Source organism: Pristis pectinata, chromosome 7 (genome assembly GCF_009764475.1).
Source record: "Pristis pectinata isolate sPriPec2 chromosome 7, sPriPec2.1.pri, whole genome shotgun sequence".
NCBI classification, from domain to species: domain Eukaryota; kingdom Metazoa; phylum Chordata; class Chondrichthyes; order Rhinopristiformes; family Pristidae; genus Pristis; species Pristis pectinata.
Window position 1 is genome coordinate 100,966,205 of NC_067411.1, and position 12,612 is coordinate 100,978,816.

The 12,612-nt window shown below is 42.2% G+C and overlaps 1 protein-coding gene across 5 annotated transcripts in view; it reads right to left on the reverse strand.

The window, feature by feature from the left end:
* Positions 1 to 1,047: 1,047 nt before the first annotated feature.
* Positions 1,048 to 12,612, reverse strand: part of xrcc4 (X-ray repair complementing defective repair in Chinese hamster cells 4) — a 369,686-nt gene continuing 358,121 nt past the window's right edge. For all 5 annotated transcript variants that reach the window (XM_052020553.1, XM_052020552.1, XM_052020550.1 and 2 more), the window contains one exon: positions 1,048 to 1,226. In XM_052020553.1, coding sequence (XP_051876513.1) covers positions 1,112 to 1,226 — 115 coding nt within the window. In that variant the 3' untranslated portion in view covers positions 1,048 to 1,111. The remainder of the gene's footprint in view (positions 1,227 to 12,612) is intronic.

A 12,612-nucleotide genomic window follows, 5' to 3' on the forward strand; every position in this document is an offset into this window, starting at 1 on the left:
AACACTCAACGCAAAAGATGCATTTCACTGTGTGTTTCGAGGTACATGTGACTAATAAAGAAATCTGATCTTATCTTAAGAATCCACGTGGAAGCAATGGGCCAAATATCCTCTCCATGTTGAGAGAGAGTGAAAATATGAAAGTAGACCACTTCACCCCTCAGGTCTGCTTCATCATTTAATAAGATCTTGGCTGATCTGATTGTAACTTCAAATCTGCATTCCTGTTTTTTTTAATTTTTAATTTTTTTTTATTTACAGCGTGGTAACAGGCCCTTCCGGCCCAACGAGTCCGCGCCGCCCATTTTAAACCCCAAATTAACCTACCTGTACGTCTTTGGAATGTGGGAGGAAACCGGAGCACCCGGAGGAAACCCACGCAGACACGGGAGAACGTACAAACTCCTTACAGGCAGCGACGGGAATTGAACCCCGATTGCTGGCGCCGTAATAGCGTCATGCTAACCACTACGCTACCGTGCCGCTGTTTACCTGCGGCAACTTTTCAAATCACTTGTACTTGAGGGACATACAGTAGACTTTCATGTTGTGGGAATAAGCAGAAAACATGCATTTAGAAATAGAAATAGAAAAACATACAGCACAATTCAGGCCCTTCAGCCCACAAAGCTGTGCTGAACATGTCCCTACCCTAGAAATTACTAGGCTTATGCATAGCCCTTTATTTTTTCTCATCTCCATGTACCTATCCAACAGTCTCTTAGAAGACCCTATCGTATCTGCATTATTGAAAATGAAGCCTAGTAGAAAAGGTTGAATCCTCTGGATTTTTCTTCCTGCTTCTGTATGGAGCACGAGTAAGGAAAGTTTATAATGTGATTCACAAGAAACTACACTTGCGAGTTAAGAGCTATGTATCCATCATTGACAGAAGTATTTAAGTTTTAAAAGGCTTCAAGTCTTGATGAATGCCATACTCAACAAATGTTGGAGGTCATTGAAATTTTGGTGAATATTGGATGGTTTCTATAAGTGTTTCTGCTGCACAACTAGCAGTATCTCACAGAGTGGTTGCATTTCAGGATGAACAATGCAGGGAGTTTATTTGGTATTCTTAGCTTACATCATCCTTTTATAAAAGAAAGATAGTTTAAATATTATCAAAAAGATTATCCGGCTCAACAGTGTTGGGTAAGGTTGACAATGACTCCTCTTCTTCATCAGGCTTATTGCTAACTGATGATGCAGCACTCACAGGGCATGACCTGCAAAATAAGAAAAATAAATTAGAGAAAATATTAGTTCATTAACATTTTGAATGATTTTTGCTTTGGATGCTAGTGACTGCCTCTCCTAAATGGTGAAAAGTGTACTGATGACCAGGATTTGTCACTGAACTTTACAATATTATAATACAAAACAGCTCCTAACTTCTAGGAATCGTGTGGAAACTAAATGCTTATTTATTCATTTGAATTTAACCCACAGAAGCAATCTGATATGACAATAGTATTTGTCCATTTTTGATGGAATCTTCTGACAAGTAAACAGATGGGTCTCAGTTGGCCTTGGTGCACAGGTGGAAGGAAAGTCTGATCCTGGACACACATATATAGCTGTGCACATCACAATGAAAGCCAGATAAGGTGGGCAGATGTGTGCTTGTGAGCCAGGTGCTTGGCAGAAAATTCTGTTTCATTCAGAACAATCTGACAGTTTCACTCAGCACAATCAGTTTAATGGTTACCTGCTCCCAGGCGCTGCGGTTAACATCCGAGATTTTAATATGGTTCTGGTATGTCTTTGCACCAATTCTTCTGACAACTTCTGTTGTGAAAATTTGAATGCAGCTCAGATACAACTCTTGAGGATCTAAGCAGGCATGCAGACAATTCACTGAGACCATGCAAATGAACTTTCTTCACGATGGAGAGACACACACAAAATGTTGGAAGAACTCAGCAGGTCAGGCAGCATCTATGAAGGGAAATGGACAGTCAATGTTTTGGTCGAGACCCTTCAGCTGGACTGGACTCTCTCACCACCATTCAGGGCCCTCAACAGTCCTTCCAGGTGAGGCAATCCTTCACATGTGAATCCATTGGCGTCATTCATTGCATCTGGTGCTCCTGGTGCATTGGTGAGACCTGATGCAGATTGGGGAACTGCTTTGTCGAGCACCTTCGCTCCATCCGCTGTACAAGCTAGTTATTTTAATTCCATTTTTTCAAGATAAGATATCTTTATTAGTCACATGTACATCGAAACACACATCGAAATGCACCTTTTGTGTAGAATGTTCTGGGGGCAGCCCACAAGTGTCGCCATGCTTCCGGCGCCAACATAGTGTGCCCACAACTTCCTAACCTGTACGTCTTTGGAATGTGGGAGGAAACCGGAGCACCCGGAGGAAACCCACCCAGACACGGGGAGAACGTACAAACTCCTTACAGACAGTGGCCAGAATTGAACCCGTTTTGCTGGCGCTGTAATAGCGTTACACTAACCGCTACACTACCGTGCCTGCCCATTCGTGATCCATCACTTTCCATCAGCCATTTCAGGACCCATTCCTCTCCATCACTTCCCATTCCCACACCCACGTCTGTCCACGGCCTCCTCCACTGCCCAGTTGAGGCCAGACGCAGATTAGAGGAACAGCACCTCATATTCTGCCTCGGTCGTCTCCAACCTGACGCAATGAACATCGATTTCTCCAACTTCCAGTAACCCCTTCCCTCTGTCCCCCCTTTGTTTTCCCTTATTCCCCCCCCCCCCGGCCCCATCACCCCTTCTCTTCCCTCCCCTGCCCTCTCCATCTCCCGTCACCCACACATTCCTCCCTCCAGTTCCCCTCCTCACCTCCTTCCCTTTATTCCATGCTCCACTGTCCTCTCCTATCAGAGTCCATCTTCTTCAGCCCTTTGTCACTTCCACCTATCACCTCCCAGCTTCTTACATCACTCCCACTCTTCCCCCCCCCCCCCCCCCGGCCATCTGCCTATCACCCCCCCCCTCACCTGGATCCACCAATCACCCGCCAGCTTTTGCTCCACCCCCTCCCCCCACCCTTTTATTCTGGCTTCTCCCCTCTTTCTTTCCAGTCCTGGTGAAGGGTCTTGACCCGAAACGTCGACTGTCCATCTCCCTCCACAGATGCTGCCTGACCCGCTGAGATCCTCCAGCACCTTGTGTGTTGCTCCAGATTTCCAGCATCTGTAGTCTCTCTTGTGTCTCCATTTTTCATCATGGTTTCATTTTCAATTATACTGCACCATTTTGGGATATCAGTATGTTTAGTTTCTATTTGACATCTTACAAATACTTAAATGAGTGCATGTAATTTACTGTGGAAATATGGACAGTACCAAAGAGCAACATTATATATTTACAGCTGTTTTCTTGATTAAATTGAATTTATTAACATAACCTATAATAAATCAACGTACTTAACAAATGTTTTCTGCCATATCTTAAGCACATATCTACATGAGATAAACTTAAAAAATTAAGGACATTTTTTTGCACTACTTCAGATTGCACTACACTTGCACCATTTTCTGTGCTCCTCATGATGTTTATTGTGGTATTTATTATTATCATTTATACTATTCACTCTATGAGCTTCATGTGAACAAGGAATTTCAATGCACCCTGGTGGACATGACAATAAACTATTATAATCTAATCTGATGTTTTGTCCACAGTGACAAAGACATGTTGAATATTTTCAATATGCTTGTTACCACACTAGGTTAAAAAGTGGTTTTGGACTCCTCTATGTTCTACTTTATATAAGACTGAGAAAAGAGCATCTACAATAAAATACTGAACACATCAAAGGGCCTAGTGTGGCGCCATGGAACAACACAGAAAGCTGCTTGCTGTTAACTTCCTGTTCAAAGTTCTCCCTTAACTAACAACATTCTATGCTACTAATCACCAACATTGGACATATGAAGGACTACGTCAGAAGAGACAAACTGGATGAGACTCTTGGTCAAATAGAGACCGCAAATACAACTATAAACTTACAGTTACGTGTTCACAATCCAGATGTTCCCAATAGCTTGGGGCTATGGAATTCACTCCATGTTGTGGACATTCAGAAGTTCAAAGTTACTTACTAACATGAAAAAATTGCAAAAGACACTTTGCCGTACTTGTATGTAGGCAGAATCATGCACCGGTTTAGGAAACAAATAAAACTGCAGATGCCGGATTCTAAAACAAAACCAGAAACACTGGAAGAACTCAGCCACTCAAGCAACATCTGTGGAAAGAGTAACAAGTCAACAGTTCTGTTCGGCAACCCTTCCTCAGAATTGGAAGGAGAGTGGAGGGTTGACAGTTTTCAGAGCAGAGCTGGGAGTAGGAACTAGGTGTAAGAGGCTTTGTCTCACTCTTTCAGTCTTTTCCCCAAGGTAGGGGAGTCCAAAACTAGGGGGGGCGTAGGTTTAGGGTGAGACGGGAAAGATTTAAAAGGGACTTGGGCAACTTTTTCATGCAGAGGGTGGTGGGTATATGGAACGAGGTGGCGGAGGAAGTGGGTGAGGCTGGTACAATAGTATCATGTAAGAAGCACTTGGATTGGTCCATGGAGGGGCAGGGTTTGGAGGGATATGGGCCGAACGCAGGAAATTGGGACTAGCTGGGTGGGCACCGTGTTCGGCATGGCCTGGTTGGGCTGAAGGACCTGTATCCGTGCTGTATTGCTCTATGACTCTATGGTTTGTAGTTCCATTTAGGATAATTCAATATAAAGCTTAACTCCAGCTGTAATTGGGCTGTTTGAAGCATATTTGCAGTGAAGGTGTAATTCAACATGGAGTTGTAAGTTCCAAAGAACAATATGATGAAATGGAATTTTTTTTTTGTTCTCATTGTGTCCTTTCTTGTAAAAACTGTGTTTAATTGATGTTTATGCTTTTCTTGTGAATGCTGCTTATCTGATGCTATGTGCCTGTGATGCTGCTGCAAGTAAGTTTTTCATTGCACCTGTGCACACGTGGACTTGCGCAGATGACAATAAACTCGACTTTGACTTTGATCTTGCTATTTGTACCCAGAAACAAGTGAGCCATTCTCTGGCTATCTAATTTTACCTGCTGGAAACGTTGTGTTAGTCTGCTGAACAATATAACCAAGTATAGATTGTAAAACTAAAGTATAAATGGTGGAAAAAAATGAAAACATAAGAACAGCTCCTTTGAAAATGAGATTTAATTTTGTATTTTTGCCTTTGATTAAAAGTAAGTTTTAAAATGATTAATGTTGTACAACCCAAGTCATTTTGCTTATGTCTGCACATTGCTAACATTTTATATAAATGTAAGAACACAATGGTACAATTTTAGTTGCCATTTGATGTTGGCTTACTGTACTATTTCATACAACAACACCAATCACAAGCCTAACTCACACAACTCTCATCAGTAAGGATTTGCCCGAGTGAAAGTTTGAAATGACAGCATCAATCACTACACAATTAGAATGGTAAAATACTGCTTTCATTAAAGTATAAAAAGGCAATGGTGGAAGGAGAATTATGCCTCAAGTATTTATCAGCAGAAGTGCCGATGGGAATCTACAGATGGTAACTGTTGAATTTAGGTACCCTTTCATAAAGAACTTAACAAATTAAAAATAAACTGGAAAGCACAAACCCAACTCTCTTCATGATCCTATTCTACAATATGCAACTGTGTCTTAGTATCTCCAGGGCAACTAGGAACAGAGCAATAAATTCTTACCAGTGTTATCCACATCCTAGGAACAGTAATTTATACTTACATAGCACCTTAAATTCCAAAATACCCCGGAGTGCTTTGCAGAGCTGTGACTGGGAAAAAGATAGCAAACCAAAGGCTTCTGATTAAAAGGGAACAAAAGGTTTAGTCGGAGGCAGGTTTGCATCACACAAGGCTATTTGGGGTTCATGCCTGGGTCAGCTAATCTTAAAAGAATGAGAGACAGGTAGATGGGTTTAGGCAGGGACTTCCAGAGCATGGTGCCCAGAAAACTAATGCAATTGAATGTAATGGTATGCTGAAGGATCAGTGGTTTCTGACAGGTGGGGCAAGGGTGCAATTGCACTGCTAGACATGGTTAGAAACTAGAGATGTTAAATACAAGTGACCAGGGAACTAGTGATATAGACTAGCAAAACAGGGATTAAAGGGATTAAACTGTCCTTTTGCATGAATCACAAGAAGTTAGCGGATAGATACAGCAAATGTTTAGCAAGGCAAATGGCATATTAGTCTTTATTGCAAAAGGGTTGGAGGTTAGAAATAGGGAAGTATTGTTACAATTGTACAGGGTACTGGTAAGGCAACACATGGGGTACTGTGCACAGTTTTGGTCCCATTATAGAAAAGGATGTATTACCACTGAAGACAGTCCAAGAAAGATTCCTGGAATTAGGGTTGTCCTGGGATGAGCCATTTCAATTATGAGGAGAGACTGGATAGGCTGGGTTATGAGAAGTATGAGATTTGGAGAGGATCTGAGGAAGAACCTCTCTAATTCTCCAAGGGTGATCTGGAAGCATTGAGGGGGTGTTGGAGGCAAGTGCTCTCACAACATTGAAGAGGTATCTAGAGAGCCCTTGAATCACCGGTGCCCAGAAGACTAAGCTAGATACCTGATGGTCAGTGTGGACGTGGTGGGTCAGAGAGCCTGTTCCTGTGCTGTTATGACTCTATAAAGAGACCGATATTCTTTAGAGTTTGGAAGAATGAAGGGTGATCTCATTGAAACATAAGATCCTAAGAGGACATGGTAGGGTAGATATTGAGATGTTTCCACTAGTGGGAGAAGGTACTGAGAACTTCCTGCAGAAGGTGGTGAATCTCTGGAATTCTCTAGCCCAGAGGACTGTGGAGGCTAGATCATTGGAAGTATTTAGAGGAGGTAGATAAATGTTTGAAAGGTTGGGGAATTGAGATCTGTGGAGAACTGGCACAGAAGAGGAGATGGAGCCCAGGCAGATCAGCCATGATCATATTGAATGTTGGGGCAGGTTTGAGGGGCCAAGTGGCCTACTCCTGCTCCTATTTTCTTATGTTCTTAATAGAGTCCGGAGCTGAAAGATGTATGGTCATCGGTTTCCCAGCAAGTGAATTAAGATTGGTGCAGAGCAAATTGTAGCAGTGAAGAATGAAGTGAAAATCTTCATCAAAGGTTGTACCTGATGCACATCTTGTGTTAGATTTTGACTTGTAGATTGACAAAATAGCCATGGAGGGGATGAAATTTCTAATAAGCTGATGGAAGTTGTGACCAGGCTTTGTTGTTGTCAAAGTTTAATTGGAGGAAATTCCAGCTTATCCAACACAGAGCCAGCAAATGTGCAAACAGGATTCTGATGAAGTGTCTTTGACCTGAAACATTAACTCTGCATCTACATCCTGCCTGACCCGCTGAGTGTTTCAGCATTTATTGCAGATTTCCAGCATCTGTGGCTTTTTGATTTTCATGCAGTGAACAGAGGGTGATGTCATCAATACGAGCTGATTTCATGACATTGTTAGCTGTGGCATTTGATGAAGATAATGGTTAGTCCCTGTTGGATCCTGGTGTAATGGGGTGGGGTAGGAAGAGAAGCCACTGCCAGGGCATCCTGGCTACAGTCAAAGAGGAACCAAAGAGACAATCCCACTGTACTGTACGACACACAAAGCACTGGAGGAGCTCAGTGGAGCAGGCAGCTCCTATGGAGGGAAATGGACAGTTGAAGTTTCGGGTTGAGACCCTTCATCAGGACTGGTAAAAAAGAGGGGAGGTAGCTGGTATAAAAGGGTGGGGGAAGGGGGTAGAGCAAGAGCTGGAGGGTAATTGGTGGATCCAGGTCAGGGGGGGGTGATAGGCTGGTGGGGGAAGGGGGAGGGTGGGAATGATTAAGAAGCTGGGAGGTGATAGGTGGAAGTGACAAAGGGCTGAAGAAGATGGAATCTGATAGGAGAGGACAGTGGAGCATGGAATAAAGGGAAGGAGGTGGGGAGGGGAACCGGAGAGAGGAATGTGTGGGTGACGGGCAGATGGAGAGGGCAGGGGAGGGGTAAGAGAAGGGGTGATGGGGCCAGTGGGATAAGGGGAAAACAAAGGGGGGGGGTGGGACGGGGGACAGAGGGAAGTAGTTACCGGAAGTTGGAGGAACCATTATACTGGACAATAGACCAACCAGACAGGTAGTATGTAGCATGAACGTGCATGTTAAAAGTTGCAGAATATTTTAGAAGGACAAAGGAAATTGTACAAAAACAAACAATGCCAGGAACACTCAGCAGGTCAGGCTGCAGGAGTGAAAGAGCCAACAGTTCAGGCTGAAGACCCTTTGTCAGAACAGGGAGGGAGACAAAAGAAGCTCATTAAGCTGCAGGGAGGGTGGGGGGAGGGGCATCTGTGGGGTGCCCATCCCCTCTCCATCTAGAATAGTGATGAGGATACTTACCACAGCAATGCCAGGGTAAAATGAGAGAAAATGAGCAAGGTTTCTTCCTCCTCCTGCATGAACTACATCCTACCCCCAACTAAATAACACTCCCCAGTTCACCTGCTGCCACTGACCAACATTGGTCCCTGGTCTCCAAATGCTTCAAAGTCAATACATACATTTCTCTGCTTAATTTGTTCTATAACTTCATCACTCCCAAGGCATCCACTGTTATCATTGGTAATTGATTTATTATTGTCACATGTATCGAGATACAGTGAAAATCTTTTGTTTGTGTGCCATCCAGACAGATCATGCCACCCTTAATTACATCAAAGTAGTGAAAAGAAAGCAAAATGCAAAATATAGTGTTACAGTTCCAGAGAAAGTGCAGTGCGTAAGACTATTGAATGGTTCCCGAGTACGATAAGACGGACTCTTGACCTCACAATCTACCTCGTTATGACCTTGTACCTTATTGTCTGCCTTAACAGTAACACTTTATTCCACAGTCTGTTATTGTTTTACCTTGTACTACCTCACTGTACTGTGTATTGAATTGATCTATATGGACGGCATGCAAAACAAAGCTTTTCACTATACCTTGGTACATGTGACCATAATAAACCAATTGACCTCCTCCAGTCCTACAAATCCCTCCTCCCCAAAAACTCCATGGCCTCTTAAGGTATTCTCTCACTTTGACTTGTCACTGCTTGTGTTCCATGTTCTGGCTCTCGAGCTATTCCGGGAGTGCAGCTGGTCACGCGCTGCTACTATAACTTACATGAAAAATGCCAAAATTAATAGACCACAAGCAAGTACCAGAATGTAGATGCAGAAGGTGAACTCACTCACTGAGCAAGTCTGAGGCTGCCCGTCATGGCATCCAACATTTCCTTTAAATATTCCAGGGTTTTATCTCACCCATTCCACTTGTGAGTCCGTGCTCAATCAATTTTATACGAGGATTTTTCAGATTACAGTCCTAAATTAGCCATTTTCCAACTTGAATGAATGGCTATTTAAGTTGTGACACTTTTCCATACTCTTACATATTTTATTTATATGACAACCTATCTCAGCCACATTATTTCACACTGTTTTGAATCTCCCTTTATAACCCAATCCTATGACATCATATTCCTCTTATGGCATTTCCCTGCACTTTATCCATGGTTTGAATGTTTCTCATGTGTCAGAGACCAGACTTCATTCTACAGTATTTACCATGAATTTCTTGTAATTTGACTTATACAAGAAAGAAAATCCTAGTTAAATCATTCTAACCGCAATGAAATCATTGCTTAAGTTATCTCTTCACACATACTTGAAGAGGTTAAGTCAGACTTTTTAAACCAAAGAATGGTATAAGATCCACTCACATCACAATATACACGTGAATTCATTGGCCTTTACACATGCCAAAGAAAGATTATTAAGCTTTATTCTGCAAACTCAATTTCATTAGTCTTCCCACAACCACACAGATAATTATGTCCCCTAAATTAATCAGATGTTCCTTCTTACCTTTATTCCAAACTCAATTAAATTTGTAAGTGAACAGACTGGGAGAACTCATAGCACAATTAATTAATAGGAGGAATCTGGTTTTGTTAATAGGAAAGGAACAAAGGTAAATTTAAATATCCAATGAAGGAAAGATGCCAGATGCATTGAAATTGCTTTCAACAATAAGGACTGGTTGCTTTTTTCCCCCCCAGAAATCCCCAGTTTTTCTGACATTTTCAGCTGCTCATATCACTTGTGTGTCTCGGTACCTTTCAAAATACGATCCCCAAGCCGAGATATTAAGGGAAACAATTTGATCAGAAATGGCAATTTGAACATGTTTTCCTCCATAAATTCACTGAAGTTCTTATTCTGCACTTGACCTACTTCTGATCAAAAGGACACCTTTTCTCGTTTGGATGTGAAATTCCTTCTCAGATGCCATCAATGTCTGGACCTCCTGCTTACAAGAGCAAACAAACCCATTATTTTTTAACCACTCTTCCTTGGCAGGCATTGATAAGGTTGGGTATGTTTCTATATTGGCTGCTTGGTTGAGATCAACTAACTCAGTTTAGGTTCCCCACAGACTAGATCAAAGGCAGATCTTGCTTCAGTACAGCTAAGCCAGTCAAACCTTTCAGCTATCTGAGCCACTGAGGGACCCTAGTGAAGTGGCGCAGGGGTAGGTGATGCAATGACCCGATGTAAAGACGCCAACTGATATGCTGATGGCAGGATACCTGAAAACTCTTTCCAGTCAATTCCAATTAGACTATCATGTTCCTGTTTGGGAGAGACAATGCCTCTCTTAATCTTGACTCAATTCAGTCTAAAGCTATTGTCAGGGAGTCCAAATTCAATATTTCATCCTCCAACATTGCAAAATTGTGGTTGAGTTGAAAGCATTTTAAATAATTCTTCCTTGGATAGGACATTTAGTACTTAAGATTTAAACTCTGTGCTAATGTAAAGAATACAATAGCTGTTGAAGCTGAGCCTCATATGTTCTATATCAATGCAGGAATCTCTCCAAAAAACCAGTGGTGGAACTTTGCACACTGTTTCTTTTGTATGCAAAATTCCTCCCCCCAATCTCATCAACTTTTGGACCTTGTGCACACAAGTACAAAGTTAACCATCACTTGCTGAATCAAGTTTGGCAAAGCACATATCAGGCTGTGGGAAGTTTCTTTTCCTTGGCCAAATGACCTCCTGAAGGAATTAGCTTTGTCACAATGTCACACGAGAAGCAAGATCACAGAGAACCCAAATGCGGAACACCAGTATGAGACTGGAGACAGGATACTTGCTCAGAACCAAACACCAACCAGAAGGAATCTTGCCTCAGGGCTCTGAGATAGAGCCACGACACAAAAACAGGGTTTCCATGGAGAACAGCAAAACCAGGGCTGCGCTAGAGTTGCCAGCTCTAAGCATCCAGGAGACAAAATATACCCAGAGATAGACCAATACTCTGGCAACCAGTGCTAGTGAAACCAGGGTTCTTACGCTAGTCTCCTGATGGGGCTCAGGTGTGTGTCGTTATGTGATTAGTGGTGCATGGAATCCATGTGCTGCACAGCAAGGCACCGTCAATGGAGCCAAATCGAGGGCCAGCACTCGGAACCATGACAAGCTTGTTACTATTTGATTCCACAGTGATCATTTCCCCTCCAGTACTTTGTTCAGTCATTATCTATCTATGAACCTTCACTCTGTGTATCACTGTGTGACTACTGGAGGCATTAAAGCCAAGCCAGATGTATGTGCTTAAACAAAGGCCAAATATTCCTACCAGCAGGGCCATTAGATAATGGTCAGGATGTGTGTCCTTAATGTTATTTCCTATCCTTACCTCAGGCTGCTGAGGCTATTGATAATTCTACCGTTGCTGCACAGCTATGATTATTTAATTCAAAACAGTTTATTAAATGAACCTGCAACCTCCTAATCTATATGGTCAGCTACACAGTGGATAGATGTATCAAGGCAGGATAAATTCAATGGGTGATAAAAAAGCAAATGGGATCCCTTCTTTTATAAACAGATGTACAGAAACAGGTGAAACTAGGGTTTTATTCTATAGGCCGGAGAAGGTTAAGTGGACGATGAAAGTCATAAACAGTGAGCAGTTTTGATAGAGAAGTAAAGATTTTTCCAGGGGTAGAAGAATTGGTAACCAGTACACAGGCTGGATACCCAGCCCTAGCCCAACAGGACCTGGTCTTTTTTGTTGGGTTCAGGAAGGTGGGTCAGGCAGGTCTTAACTTTATACTCAAGCAGTTCTCCAAACCAGGGGAGGCAGATTTAATATAGGTGGCAAAAGAACTGTATATATTAATAATTACAGCACAAAAAATGTCTTTTGGTTAATAAGTTATTACTGGTCATTTATTCTCTGCATGAACCTCTGCTGATTCTTTTTCATCTAACTCCTTATTGCTTTCTCCTACAAGTACTTATTCAACTTCCCTTTACACACATCTACATTATCGTAAAAATTTCTGCATTTGAGCTAACCTCTGGGTACAAATGCTCCTTCTGATAACTCTGTTGAACTCTTGGTCTGCTCAGCAAGTAGAATCATCTTCTCTATGCTTTTCCTATCAAACCCTTCCATAATCTTAAAGGTCACCACTCAGTTCTTATTCTTAGAGAAGAGACCCAGTCTGATCAACATTTTCTGAGAGTTTTAACTT